The 15,480-nt window shown below is 36.6% G+C and overlaps 1 protein-coding gene and 1 pseudogene across 1 annotated transcript in view; one reads left to right on the top strand and one right to left on the bottom strand.

Annotated features, from left to right (window-relative positions):
• Positions 1–1,360: 1,360 nt before the first annotated feature.
• On the bottom strand, positions 1,361–4,545 carry LOC101446417 (thiamine transporter 2 pseudogene; annotated as a pseudogene).
• A 7,735-nt stretch (positions 4,546–12,280) lies between these two features.
• Positions 12,281–15,480, top strand: part of MDFIC2 (MyoD family inhibitor domain containing 2) — a 114,967-nt gene continuing 111,767 nt past the window's right edge. The window contains exons 1-2 of the mRNA XM_058288495.2: positions 12,281–12,827; positions 13,428–13,515. Coding sequence (XP_058144478.1) covers positions 13,428–13,515 — 88 coding nt within the window. The 5' untranslated portion in view covers positions 12,281–12,827. The remainder of the gene's footprint in view (positions 12,828–13,427; positions 13,516–15,480) is intronic.

Raw genomic sequence — 15,480 nt, 5'->3', positions numbered from 1 at the left:
GATGTACTTACCAAATCCAATGGATGTGTCATGATGATGGGAACGAGTGTTGTTGGGGGGAGGGGAGAGGGGGGGTGGGGGGGTGGGGTTGAATGGGACCTCACATATATATTTTTAATGTAATATTATTACAAATTCAATAAAAAATAAAAAAATTAAAAAAAAAAAAAAAAAAAAAAAAGTACCTGAGCAGAACTTTCTTTTTTTAAGATTTCTTTCTTTCTTTCTTTCTCTCCCCCCCCCCACCCCAGTTGTCCATTCTCTGTGTCTATTTGCTGCGTCTTCTTTGTCCACTTTTGTTGTCAGCGGTACAGGAATCTGTGTTTCTTTTTGTTGCGTCATCTTGTTGTGTCAGCTCTCTGTGCGTACGGCACCATTCCTGGGCAGGCTACACTTTCTTTCACGCTGGGCGGCTCTCTTTACGGGGCACACTCCTTGCACGTGGGGCTCCCCTATGCGGGGGACACTCCTGCGTGGCACAGCACTCCTTGCACTCATCAGCACTGTGCATGGGCCAGCTCCACACAGGTCAAGGAGGCCCGGGGTTTGAACCACGGACCTCCCATGTGGTTGACGGATGACCTAACCACTGGGCCAAGTCCGCCGCCTGGGCAGAACTTTTTATGAGCAATGCTTCCATAGCTTGTTGAGTGCCTTTTTCTGTTACTTTATTTATTTTTTTGAATTTGAAATAAATTTACCAAAACAAAAAACAAAAAACCTGCCTTGGCTTAATCTTACCCCTTTCTTCTTTCCCCCACATACTGATCACTTAATAAATGATCCAAATCAAACCAAATCACAGTTTTATGAGGTAAGGCTCAGAAGCTGGTATATATATTGCACTGTAGGACATTTCATGTTTCTGCTCTGGAATGACCCCACTTCTGATTTCCATATTGTTTTGGGGTGGACTTGAAAGTGATGAAACAGTATTTGGGGTCTCAGTGGCTCACCGAGAACATGTAGATGGCTTGTTTCAATTTGGTCAACTAATCTTTTGGTTATACCCAGTACACAAGGCCAATAGCTGAAGTGCTGATGTAGTTTTGATGAGGTTCATGATAGTTAGGACGTTCACAGTATCTTAATCTAGGACAAACCATTAAAATAAAAGTACATTTGCACCATATATTTTCATTCAGAGTCGTTCATTCTCTGAGACCATGGTAGGTGAAACTGAGCTAAAGTCATGTTACTCTGTTCATATAAGGTGTTGAGTCGATTCATTTGGATTCCAATTAGTAGGAAAACTACATTTTTTTCTTTTTGCACTTGGCTGAATAGTTATATAAATGCTTGTTGGAAAATTCCAGCAATGACTGAGAAAAACTTCTATAAATAAAAAACTGAATTCTGACTAGAAGCCCAAGCCTTGGTTGTCAACCACCAGCACAGTCATGATGGTCTGGATTGTCAAGGTAACGGAAGTGCTGATTTTGAACACCAGGGCATAGCATTCCATGCTGAGATTTGTAGTGATCTGAAATTACGCTATGGTTATAGGAAACATGTAACTTGATCTGAATATCAAAAGACTGGCATAGCAAACCCAAATACTAGTTGTGTAATGCTTAAGAGAGAACCTGCATCTGCTGCTAAGATCCTTAATGCCAACTCTCCTGAAAGATTCTAGTTGACTTTCACAGGTCTACTACAAAGGCTGCCACAGCCCCTCCAAAGGTTGCAAGGGCTCTGGCTGCTCCATTACATATTGTAGGATTTGGGAATGGTGCCTTATAATTCCACAGGATTTGAACATAGTTCAAAACCCAGTTAAAACCTGCTGTGGAAAAAGTCCACCAGAGGGACAAGTAAAAAAATGCTTTGAGGAGTAGCACTCCTTCCAATCTTAGAACCACTGTGTAAAAACTCTCAAAGCCACATTCTTTGGCTTTAGGCTGCTCAACTGGCCATTATCCAGGCCCTGAAATGGTGACTAACTCTTAGCAGACTGGTTGGTGATCCTTCTGAGGCTCATCTAAGACAGCATCTTTTCCTGATAGATTCTGAGGAGCTTCTTTGCTGGGTTTTACATGGAAGAGAATGCTCTTCTTGGTCATTAGTATAAAAAGAGAGAAAAGGAAGGACACAGAGATAGAGGTCAAGGATATGATGTTGAGATAAAAGTACAGTAGGTTGGCCAGGGAGACCAGGAGCTGGGCCAGCATGGAGGCCACTTTGTGGGCCACCAGCATCACACTCTTACAGTAGCTGCTCACTCTCTAGTAATGTTCTGGGCTGACCCCACACTATGTATAGGCAAAGTAGGCTATCTCTATGGCATAGCCCAAGCCATGTAGGTACTCTAGCACCTGCATGGCTTTTAATCTTTCATGAAAGACAAGCAGCTGCTAGGTCACAATGAAGCTGATCCCCTGTAAGATGATGATTGTCTTGTAGCAGACATATCATTGAGACATGGGGTGTAGCTGTGCTGGGTAAGAGTAAATCCAAAGAGGAAGGATGTCTTTTGTGATCACACTGAAGCCCATATTTTTATCTGGTCCTGCTAAATAAAGCACAACAAATGAATTTGATGGTTTCATCATTGAGAAAAATCCAAATAAACAGAGAATTACTGTGGGGAAAAATCCAGGAATGGCTTGGTAAAGTTTAGCTAAAATTCATGCCTGGCTAAAGGTTAGAAACCAGGAAAATGCCCAAATCAAGTATCCTCAAGGTGATCCTTTCTCTGAAGACCAGTTGCCAATGATCCCTTAGTTCCTCTGCCACATGGCAAGGCACATGGTAGTCTCTGCTGATCATTTGTTCTCTTCTGAGTTTCCTTGATTTCAGCTTCTTACTTCTAAGATCCTTACCCTCTTTTTTTATTTTCAACTTCAAATCTGAGAGATTAATGAGATTTATGGAAGAAAGGAGAGATCTTTTTTTTCTTTTGATTATGTCCTATGCATCTTAAAGGAGATAAACAAATTGAGGAAAGAATCTTTTAATTTTCATTTATCAGGGAAGCAAAGAAAACACCATTTTCAATCAAATTTTTAGAAGGGAAAATTTCCCCCTTTATCTTCACCATCTTCCTTTCCCATATTCAACTATTATTGTTTGCTTCCCCCATTAAAATTTTCTTTTCTCTTCTCCAGAGACTTCAAAAGTTTTCTTAGAATTTGTATAACATTAACAAGTGTGTATTATTAGATCACTGTGGCAGTACCTATGTAAGACCTGTGTGGTTTCCATTTTATTAGTTTCATAATTTAGGGACATACTAATATTTTTTTCCAATTAATCTCTATGCCTCTTCAAATAATAATTTTTTTCTCAGATAACATCAAATAAAACAGCTTATAAATTTTTCTTTGGTTTATAGTTCCTTAAAGGCTACAAAAACATCATTTGTAAATAGCTGATCAAATGTTAGAATTTTGTTTTGGACCCAAAGTTCTTATAACTGAAATTGTATATGAATTTCAATTTATTTAAACATGCTTTCTAAACATTATTTAAACATTTTTCTCCCCCCACCACAGGGTTTTCTCTTCTAATACACTTCTCACTGATGTAGGTAGAAGTTCCGTAAGGAAGAAATTATGGTTGTCTGCCACTACTTGGCAAAGGAGCTCTGGCAAATGAAAAAGCAAAGATGCAGTCAAGACGATGATAAAATACTTGACAATTAGGAGAATAAATCAGGAGAAAAATAATTACATGTAGGAAAACTCCCCTCCCCCAAAGAGAGAGATATTTCCATTTAGAGTAAATTTAGAGTAAATTTTACTGATGTGTTGACTAAAGAGGAGTTACTTTTAAGTATCACCATATCTCGGTCAACAATAGCTATTAGCTTACACACTTATTTTAAATAACTATTAAGAACTCAGCAAAAGGTACTGTACTGTAAGAATCCAATAAATCAATATGTTCTTATTAATAAATAACTTTTAAAGTAATTTTGAATACAAATGCAGTGAAGTACCTTATTTTATGGAAGAACCACATCCTATATTGCTGCAATTATGATCATCCAAATATTTCAAAACACCAAGATTTTGAATGAGAAAACAATACTCCTAGTTTTGTAATTTATTTGCAAAATAACATAAATTGAGACTGCAAATGCACTGAGTTCAGTATTCGTTTTTAAAAGAACACTCCACATTTGCAGGAAGACAGCATGCCTCTTCATCTCCATGACAGAATTTGAAAGTTTAAGGAATATCATCTCATCTTACTGTCTTGAATTTTGGAGGCCATCTATTTCCCCTCTAGGGGGTTTTCCAGTGGATTCTAGTTAAGCAAAGACGTTATATGCAAAGACAGGATCCTTGTAAACTCCATTTAAATTTCAACTAATCCTTTAAAGGAAATTTGTATACTATAGGACAAAATCAACTTTATAGGCTAGTGGAGATGATTTTTAAAGCAACATTTTCTGACAGGAGCTTTATTTATTTTCTCCTTAAAATTTTTAATTTGATAAACACTGAAGCCAACAAAAAGAATCTCAACAAAAGTAGAATCTCACATCTGTACACAAATGTTAGTAATAGCCTCAAACGGGAAATGGCGCCTGGGTGACATATCAAGTCACGGTTAATTCCCTGTTATTGTTGGCCTTTACTTAAATGGAGCTCTTTCTCCATGTCTTTGCCAGTAATCTCTTTCCCTACTGTTTCTTCTCCCTGGGTTTATAACCCCTACATTTTTTCTACCTTGTTTAGTCTGTACAGCATTCACTAAAGGTGTCTCTTATTGTGAACAAGAGCCTAATACCTGTTTGTTGGCCTTCAACACCTCCCTGAAATGTAAGTGAGCTTGAAATTCCCAGGAATCCTCTATAACATACTTCCCTCAAGCCCTTCCACCTAAATGCCTCCACCTGCCATTGCTATTCAGGTGTTAGGTTGGATGCAGAGATTTTCTATAAATCTTGAAATCTACTAAGGCACATCTAGGAAACTTAGTAAAAGTTCGTTCTGCTCTAATATTTCAAGAATTGTCCAGGTATGCTATTGTTCCAATCTTTACAGGATGGTCTAAGACAATACGGAACTGAGCCTCTTTTTAATGAACACCTGACATCTAAACCATAGACATACAAATTCTTCAATTTCCCCTTTCCATTTATGTGTCAAAATTTAATTTTGTGGGAAGGTTAGCTTAGATACTACTTTTAAGTAATTCTGTATCTTACCTAACATGTGATTTATGGCTTAAATGGGACCTCAGCTCATTCTTACTTATAAAAATATCTTGCTTTCAAGGCTACTTACTGATTCTGCTATGAACTTAAAGTGAAATTCTAATCTCAAAGCTGAGCCATCTTTTTCTCTAAACTGTATCTGCCTTTCACCAGAGAAGGGTGTGTATAGAGAAAGCTATTTCTACTGTCTGAGAGATGGGAAGGGTAGGGGTAAAGGAATGTTAAAACCACAGGAGTTTCCTGCTTTTGGTTATAATGGAATAAATTGTTCTGGGCTTGTATTTCTCCATAGTTATAAAACCAGACAAAATATACAAGGAAGCTGTTTTCAGCCAGGGCACAATAAGCAGAACAGGGCTTTAGGAGAATAGGAAAATACAAAAGATGAGCCACATGTTTGCTCCAGCTCTTGACCGGGGGAAATTTTCCCCACTATGACACAGGGAAGTAGAGCCCAAATGAGATGGCAGGCTTGCTGAGCTGAGGAGGCAGAGACTGGTGTTTTGGGCTGTTGAGGTGCCTGGAGTTTGCAGTGAAGCCTTCTGGAGAATAGGGTAGGGAAAGTACACAGTTCAATACAGCCTTCTTGGTGAGAGCTGGGCTGTGAATGCACAGTGAGACTAGACAAAGCCTTCATAAAAGTAGCTGCTGTGGGCCTGAGAAGTGAATGGAGGAACCAGAGGTATTATAGTGTTAGAAGACACTCTGGCCCATGCAGAATAGAGATATCTCTCTAAGAACCTTGGGCATTTAGGTGAAGCCTAGGAAAGGAGATACCTTAGGAATATTAACCAGCTCTATGAGTATGAACCACATCAAAAGACGAAGAGAAAAACTGAAATTGACTCACACTAACAGAAAAATAAAACCAACCCTGACAGGACCAAAAGGATACATCAGTAATTTAAATGCCTCCAAGAACAAAAGCCAACATCCTTTAGTATGTACACACACTCCACAATGCATCATCCAAAATGCCCAACAAACAGTGTTAGACAGTGAAGAAACAAGAAAATGTAATCCATGATCATGAAAATAAACAGTCAATAGAAGACCAAGATGTTGGAGTTGCCAGGCAATGACTTTAAACAAACTCTAAGAACTATGATCAATAACTTAAAGGAAAAGATAATTGAGAGATGGATCTATCGGCAAAGAAGTAATAGAAAGAACCAAACATAAACTCTGTAAGTATATCTAAAATGGCAAAAAAGCACCATATTCCTTAACAATTGATGGCTGACTTGAGAAGAGTCAAGAGAAATTACCAGTCTGAAGAAGAGAAAAGGCTAGGAAAAAAAAAAAGTTTAGAAAAAAACACAGAGCAGCACCTCCGTGACTTCTGTGAAAATATCATCTAATATATACATAAGTGAAATCCCAAAGAGGAGTGAGAGAGAGAGAATGGGGCAGGAAAAAATATCTGAAGAAATAATGGCCCCAAATATCCTGAATTTGGTGGAACTACCAACTTAAAGATGCTAGAATCTCAGTGAAACTCAAGCAGAATAAAAATATACAGAAAACTGTCCTATGTCCATCATAGCCAAATTGAAAAAAAAAACAAAGAGAAAGGGAAATTTTTTAAAACTTCCAGAGAGAGAGAAAAAGAAAACGATGTTAGATATAGGGACATATGATATGAATGACGTAAAAAAGAAATAAAAAGAAACTGACAATCAAGAATTCTATATATGTTATAAATATCATTCAAAAATGAAAGTGAACTAAAGACAATTTCAGATAAATGAAAGCTGAGAGAACTTACCACCAGCAGACTTGTACTTCAAGAAATGCTAAAGAAAGTTCTTTAAGCCAAAGACTTATGATACTAGATGAAAATTCAGGACAACTAAAAGGAATGAAGAAACCCAGAAATGGCAAATTAAAAAAATTATCTTTCTTTTCTTCTCTGAACTTCTTTAAAAGAATATATATTCCATATAAAAGAATATATATATATATATAGGGAAATGGACTTGGCCCAGTGGTTAGGGCGTCCGTTTACCACATGGGAGGGCCGCGGTTCAAACCCCAGGCCTCCTTGACCCGTGTGGAGCTGGCCCATGCGCAGTGCTGATGCGCGCAAGGAGTGCCCTGACACGCAGGGGTGTCCCCCGCGTAGGGGAGCCCCACGTGCAAGGAGTGCACCCCGTAAGGAGAGCCGCCCAGTGCGAAAGAAAGTGCAGCCTGCCCAGGAATGGCGCCGCCCACACTTCCCATGCCACTGACGACAACAGAAGCGGACAAAGAAACAAGACGCAGCAAATAGACACAGAGAACAGACAACCGGGGGGGGGGGGGGGGGGAAGAAATTAAATAAATAAATAAATCTTAAAAAAAAAAAAGACTATATAATATTCTTTTATATATACTATATAACATTATAATATATAATAGTATATAATATAATAGTTTTATATATACTATATAACATTATAATATATAATAGTATATAATATATAATTATATAACAATATAATATATAATATATATAATATATAACATTATAATATATAATAATATAATATATAATATATAATAATATATATAATATATAACATTATAATATATAATAGGGGTTATATTATTTGTAGATGTAAAATACCTGAAAACAATAGTACAAAGAAGAGGGTATATAAATGTTATACTGTTATAAGGTTCTTACATTTAACATGAAGTAGAAAAATATTTACACTAAGTGGACTGTATTAAATTAAGAACATATATGGTAATCTTCAGACAAAACAAGAATCATCAAAGGAAACCCGGTAGCAAGTGTCATTCACGTTTAGTCTTAAATCTCTTCTCAATGCCAGTCAAGGTTTATGTCAGTAAGAGCAACTCTGTAGGGTACAAAGTAATGTAGTCAAAGTAAGCAACTTTTAAAAATTATCTGACAGGGAACAAAGCTAAAGCTTAATGCATATTATATTCCTGTGTTATTTCTCGTACCTAAACTTTTGATGTGATCTAACATCTAATAAATCCTTGAATAGGTGTGCCTTATGGTGTTAGTTGTAACCTTTCTTATGAACAGCTGTGTTACAAATATGGAATTTTTTTCTTTTATTTACCTTTGCCTTTGCTTTTGGCTCAATGTTTATTTACTCCATTTGAATTCTTGTATCAAGGTCACAAAATCCAAAAGAAAATTTTAAAAATGAAAAATATTTTAGCATGTGTCATTAGAATGGCTACTGAAAAAATTTTAATTAATTATACTAAAAAATAAAGATTCCATTCTCTAGCAGAAAATATACATTCAAATGGGTAGTACACCTTACTATACTATTTGCATTTGGGTCCAATCCATGAATCCTTTAGAGAGCTCTACTCTAAAACTTATAACCCTCAAATTCAACAATTTCAGTTGATGGTTTAACTACACATTGATAAATATAATAATGTTACATTATAAATATAATTTCATTATTTTACAAATGGCAAGGTGACAATGTGATGCTTCTTAAAACAAAAAAAAGGACTAATATGAATATCATGTATTTATTTCTTCATTAAAGAAGGTTCCAGCTTCATGCATTCAATTATATTCTAACAAAAACAATAATATGAAACATATGATGACCTTGCAAGTTTTTCCTTTGCAAAGATTGCCTTCTGCTGGATAGCCTGACCTTAAAGATACTATTTCTGGATTAGATTTTCATTAGGAACTAGAAATATTGATGCATGAGTCAAAATTAAAGGATTTGAATTACAGAAAGAAGAGTACAGTAAACTATCTCCATTTTAAAAAGAAAAGAAAAACAGAATTTAACAGGAAAATTTTGACCTTGAGACAATGTCCCTGGATCTTTATTATTTAGTTCAGTAATTCAATGGGCACAATGAGCATTATTTGGACAGAAGATTCATTTTAGAAATAGAATTCTAATCAAATCTGCCTGCCTTATGGGCTGTTTTGCACTTAGGAGATGATTACATTTCTAAACATCCATTGTTTTCCAAGTCTTCTCTGCCTGGATCTCATCAGATTTTGGTTTCTCTATATTCCTTCTCATCAACTGTCAGTTCATCCTATTCATTCCAAGGTTAGGTACAGCTCAAGAGACAAAACCCCAGTCCAAACCAGTCCAAAACCAGATAGAGAATTTTGAGGCCCAGAAAATAGGTAGATGAACAAATGATTTGAAGGTTGCCAGCAATCTGGAATGTCCATAAGGCAATGTTTTACAAGGACACTAGTGATACACAGGTAATTCAGGAAAAAGTACTTGGTATCTATTCTTATTATCTTTACTGATGATTTGGATTAAAAATGGAATACTATGCACATTAATATTCATATCTCTCATTAAGGATGATTGCGAATACTAACAAAGACAGGAGTAACTTTAAAAATGAATTTTTTAACTTCAAAGAATGGTGCTTTTCTAAATGAAAGAAAATTCCATTCTGAAAGTTAAAAATCCATATAGAAAATTCAGGTTATATTACACACTCTTAAGTACAAAAGCCAATAGCAAAATCAGAGAGCAGGGAGAGGCCAGGCAGAAAAAAAATGATAAAACAAAGCAAAACAACAGAAAAATATCATGTGTCTGAACTGACCACATGTTGAAAATATGACCCAAAAATTGGATTATGGGAAACGGACTTTGGCCCAGTAGTTAGGGCGTCCGTCTACCACATGGGAGGTCCGCGGTTCAAGCCCCTGGCCTCCTTGACCCGTGTGGAGCTGGCCCAGGCGCAGTGCTGATGCGCGCAAGGAGTGCCCTGCCACGCAGGGGTGTCCCCCGCGTAGGGGAGCCCCACGCGCAAGGAGTGCACCCGTAAGGAGAGCCGCCCAGCGCGAAGGAGGGAGCAGCCTGCCCAGGAATGGCGCCGCCCACACTTCCCGAGCCGCTGACGACAACAGAAGTGGACAAAGAAACAAGACCCAGCAAAAAGACACAGAAAACAGACAACAGGGGGAGGGGAGGGGAATTAAATAAAATAAAAAATAAATCTTTAAAAAAAAAAAAATTGGATTATATTTTGAAATTAGTTACCCCACTATCTTCATAAAAATTCTGCTCTCAGAACAAATTTTGCACAAAGATTTTAAAGTTATAATTTAGCTATAAAAAACTAGTCTTCAATTAATAATATAATAGTAATTGCAGAAGTAAAACAAGTGGGAAATATTTATAGGTCAAAAATTCTCAAAGGATAAAGCATAATCAAAGAGTAATTTATATTCTCCAAAGGCAGAAATGTGGACAAGGATTTAAATGATTATTGCTCTTGGGACAGATACCTGGAAAATATTTGGGCCCAAATGAAGATGTATAAAAATCACGGACTCTCAAAGAGGTTTCACTATAAATAGAATCATCACATGCTCACTTGGTCAGAGTAGGGATTTCTGCTTCAGAATGTGCATTGGGGAAGATGCTACATGACTTGTAACCTCAGAAAAGTATAAAATCAATATTTCTTCTGAATAATAATAATCATATGGTCCAATATTTTAAAAGAATTGAGAGTAAAGTGAGAAGAATAATGTTTATTTGTGCCCCTGGTCCATTCATTCTCTCCTGGGTACCTGACTGTCTCTTTTCATAGATGATTTCATAGATATTTGCACCTTAGATTTCCTTTAATTCGTGTTGCCTCTGCTCATTTTAACATCACTGATTGCTATTTCTCAAATGCCTTACTGGGCACACTAATAGGTGAAATTTAGATAACTTGTTTTTTGCAGGATGGTGACTAAGCTATTAATGGATTAGATCCCCAAATATATATATATATATATATGAAAACAGATAAAGGAAATTTTAGTAATTAGGTGCATTCTATGACTTTGTGACAAAATATAATGCCATAAAGTTTTCGACATGCTAGATTCATTTATCCAACAATTAGGAAATTGTGGGTGGTCAGGGCAAACATTGAGCAAGATTAATAAAATACTGAGAGGACGTGGGCTTGGCTCAGTGGATAGGGCATCCGCCTACCACATGGGAGGTCCATGGTTCAAACCCTGGGCCTCCTCGACCCTGGGCCTCCTCGACCCTGGGCCTCCTCGGCCCATGTGAAGCGCTGATGCGCGCAAGGAGTGCCCTGCCACGCAGGGGTGTCCCCCGTGTAGGGGAGCCCCATGCACAAGGAGTGCACCCCATAGGGAGAGCTGCCCAGCGCAAAAGAAAGTGCAGCCTGCCCAGGAATGGTGCCGCACACACAGAGAGCTGACGCAGCAAGATGTTGCAACAAAAAGAAACACTGATTTCCCGGTGCTGCTGCTAAGGATAGAAGCTTCACAGAAGAACACACAGCGAATGGACACAGAGAGCAGACAGCTGGAGGGGTGGGGGATAAATAAACAAATACATCTTTAAAAATAAATAAATAAAATAAAATACTGAGAAAGAGGATGCACTCTCAGGGGATTTAGAGTCTTGTCAGGAGGGTAAGCGAGTTTACATAAGGTCAAAACGAAGACCGATCATACCAGGAGTCTAACTGTGGTGAGAAAAGGAAAGATCGTTTAGAAGGGAGAAAGATCAAGAAAGCTTCAAGGTAGGGATGAAGATAGGATTTTGAAAAAACATTCCTTGTAACAGTTATTGACAGAAACAGGTATCTTCAAGGAACTGAAAGCAATACAATTACCTTGAAGTAAAAAGGTAGGACTTCTGAGATCTTCGTTGGCCACAGTTTAAAAATCATGTTATAGAATCCGACTATGTAAAGAATTTGAAATCTTATTATTAATGTGAGGAACTCAAAGTTCTTTTAGTTTGGAAATTGATCAAGATAGTCTTAAAACTTGATAATTGGGAACAAACTGCACAAAAAATTGAAGTTGGGAAAGGAGGTGCAATGGATACAAGGAAATCAAGTAACAGGCTAAGACAGTTGCCTAAGCAAAGACACTGTAGAAGACAAACCATATTGAGCCAAGAAATAAATTTTATTTCCTATTAAGAAAAAAATGACAACATTTAGAAAAATGTTGGACTATTTACCATTATACCCATCCAAGGGTTGTTTTTTTTTTAAACTTACTGTTGAAAATAGTGTTATCTTTGACTAAGAACTTAATGATGAATACTTTTTGGAATGTTATTCCAATCCTCTTTGGAATTTTTACTGACTATCAAAAGAACTCGAAATATTTTCCCTATTATCTTGCTGCCTATAAGATGTTAGAATTGCTTCTCAAAATATCAGCTTCAGGGTGAATTTTTTTCAGAGAATATAGCTTTGGAGATTTCCCTTCATTTTGTTTTAACTCAAATAGCCTGTGTATATTTTTCAATATATATTTCCTTTAGCTTTTAATATTAACCCTTAAGTAATGAATGGGCGTGTGAAAGAAACTCCATCAGTTTGAAAAGAGTTCATTATTTTTGCCATATTTTGCAGAGCGTCATTTAAAATAAGTGCTAGCTTGGAGAAGGTCTTTGTTGTTTTGAACCACAGGCTTTATATTACCTTAAAAAAAAAACAAAACCTCTCAGCCGCAAGTTGGATGCTTCTGGCAGCAATACAAATCTAGCACCACCCAGGGAGGGAGTGTATTTCTCCGCTCACTTCTGTCAGGGAAGAGGAATGCTGGACATCGAGAGACAACAAGGAAGGCTGCCCAGAGCATTGTCACGCTGCTGCCCAGTCCCACGCCTTGGGCCTCCTCCTTTGGAACACACAGGTGAGTACACTGCCATGCTTTTGCCAATGGTGCGCACGCCTGATTCAAGGCAGTTAGAGTAATTGAGTCCGAGCTCATTGCAACACGCCACAAAGTCAAGGGGAACCAAGAAGGTGCATAATAGGTATCCTTGACACCTTCAGAAGAGAGCAACTTGGCATACCTTACGTCAAAAGGTTCTCATTCAACCCAACAAATTGCTGAAAAGTCCCTCTGTTTTATTATTATTTATATCTTTGAACATGACGTTGCAGCATGCTTTCCCATAGGCTAAAGAGAAAAAGCACGTTAAAATAGCAACTGAATGTTTGTTTGTTTACAAATCTGGGGCTAGCTGTCAATCTGCTATTCTTTCATACTCAGAAATTATAGCTCTTATAGCAATTTTTATTGCTAACAAATGAAGTAGCATAAAGTTTACAGTGTTACTGTTAAAAAATAATACAAATGGATAAAATGCAAGACATTAGACAGTGAACTGAAAGTCTATATAGATAGAATTTTCCCATAATATGGCAGTAGTCTCCAAATATAAAACTCAATGTTATAAATTTGGGTTCTTAATGAATTTTTTACATCACAATTTATGTTTTCACTTAGATGTCAGAAACTGAGCTGGAAAAGATAAAAGTAAGAACAGCTGAGCATTTTGAAAATGATAAAAACAACATATCTTGGTTGAATGAAGGTAAGTCCTCTCACTGTCAATTTTCTACTGGTGTGAAAACTGTGTTTTTGTTTATAAGCAAGACAAGTGGGGGAGAAGGAGGAAAAAAAAATGCCCCACAGTTCAAATGGCATAAGTGCTCATGATGTTTTGTTTGTTTGTTTCATTTCGTTTTGTTTTTACATCCATGTGGTCTAAGTTGTAGTTTGTGGATGTTTGATATTGCTTATCATACTTTCTGTGTTGCAGGCAAAACTAATTTTTTTGGTTGGTCAGACTTGATATATATTTGCAACTCAGATATATACATATTATATTAGGTTCTGGTGATATTGTTAATTTTTCTCCTTTATGGCCAAGAACACAAAATAATTTGAGGACAAGTATTTTTTAAATAATAATCACACACAAAAAAAGTAATGTAGGAAATAATGTCTACAAATAGCTTCACCATTCACTGTAATTAGAGAAGCCACTTTCCCTGGGGAGTGTGCTGTCAGCCACGGGGACAGCCTGCGTAATATGGTTGCTAGAAATACACACACAAATCGATACGTTCTCCCGTGAGGAGTACAAATTTGTGCACTTTGGAAAACATGCATAGACTCGTGGTTATTTACTAGAAGGTTTGGTTTTATAACCTTTTGATTTTATGAACACCTTTAAGATCACTTAAAAAAGAAACCAATTGGATAGTTTCTCTAAATTGAGATGCTGTGTCTTTTTCACCATTTCATGAATCTGTTAAATTGTAAAAGGGCAGCTCTTAAGTAGTTGCCATTCTTGAAAATTGTTTCATAAGATCATGGGAAATGCTAATAAATATGTCTAGTAAGTTACACCTGACCAAAACAATAGTATCAATGATGTTTATGTTTATTAACGATTTTGCTGAATCATCATAAAAACTCTATGAAGCATATTATTACCTTATTTACAGATGAGAAAACAGAGTCTTAAAGAGTTTACATAACTTGTCTAAAATTATAAAATGCTGTAGCACATGGATTTAGCCGCCATGATACGCTGTGTTCCAAGGTTTGAAAGCTTTAAGTTATTTCTCAGGTCACAATCTGTTTTCAAAAGGTTTTCCTACAGTGTTTAAACCAACACAGCCAACTTCATGCAAACCCTTATATCCACTCTTATTTCACCCTGCCCTTCCCCTAAAATACTTTTACTTTTTAAAAGTTTCAGATCATTTCTTTTCCCCAATTGCCCAGAAAATAAATTTAACACTAGATTGGGGTTAGAGGGAACATTTCTTAAAGAGACTCCCTTTCAGCACAAAGAGTCGATACAGACATGATGTATTCTCAGAATCATTTCCTTCAAAGACCCATAGGACTAGGAAATTCTTTAACTTCTTTTATTTAAAAAAACCTTTTAAAATGGACTCCTTTAAAAACAGTGTTGAAGTAAAACATCAAACTTCACCCAAAGATCCTGTTTTTCCTGTGAACCCCAAAATCCAGAAAGAGATATTCTTTACTACAACTTACAGTGAAGTTTATATATATATGTATTTACTTTCATTGTTCCATGCAAATACATGTCTCACCCAGAAATAAGGACAAAATCCATAGACCAGTCAAATGTTTCCAAAGAATTTTCTTTATAAGAAAAAAGTATCATTAAGTACAATTTAGGCCTAAAATTCTTGCTTCATTCCATTTGGACACTTCATTTAAGCTACATTCAAATTATGTTTACTGTGTTTCACAAAAGGAAATTGATCCAGATGCTAGATGACACCATCTTAATGTGGCATTAGAATGAATTCATTTTAAAACATAAATGGCTTTTTTTTTAATGTTAAGAAAATGAAAAAGTATTTGTATTGGCTTGTGAAAAATAATAAATGCCCACCTGGTCCAGTGGGAAGAACATGCCATCTGAAGTGAGACAGAATGAGGTTTTTAAATCTCAGCTCAGCTATTTATTAACTGTGTGACCATGGCATGTTACTTAACTTCTCTAAACCTA

Source organism: Dasypus novemcinctus, chromosome 26, assembly GCF_030445035.2.
Source record: "Dasypus novemcinctus isolate mDasNov1 chromosome 26, mDasNov1.1.hap2, whole genome shotgun sequence".
NCBI classification, from domain to species: Eukaryota; Metazoa; Chordata; class Mammalia; order Cingulata; family Dasypodidae; genus Dasypus; species Dasypus novemcinctus.
The sequence above is the reverse complement of the archived record's forward strand: the minus strand, read 5'-3'. Positions and strand labels throughout refer to the sequence as shown.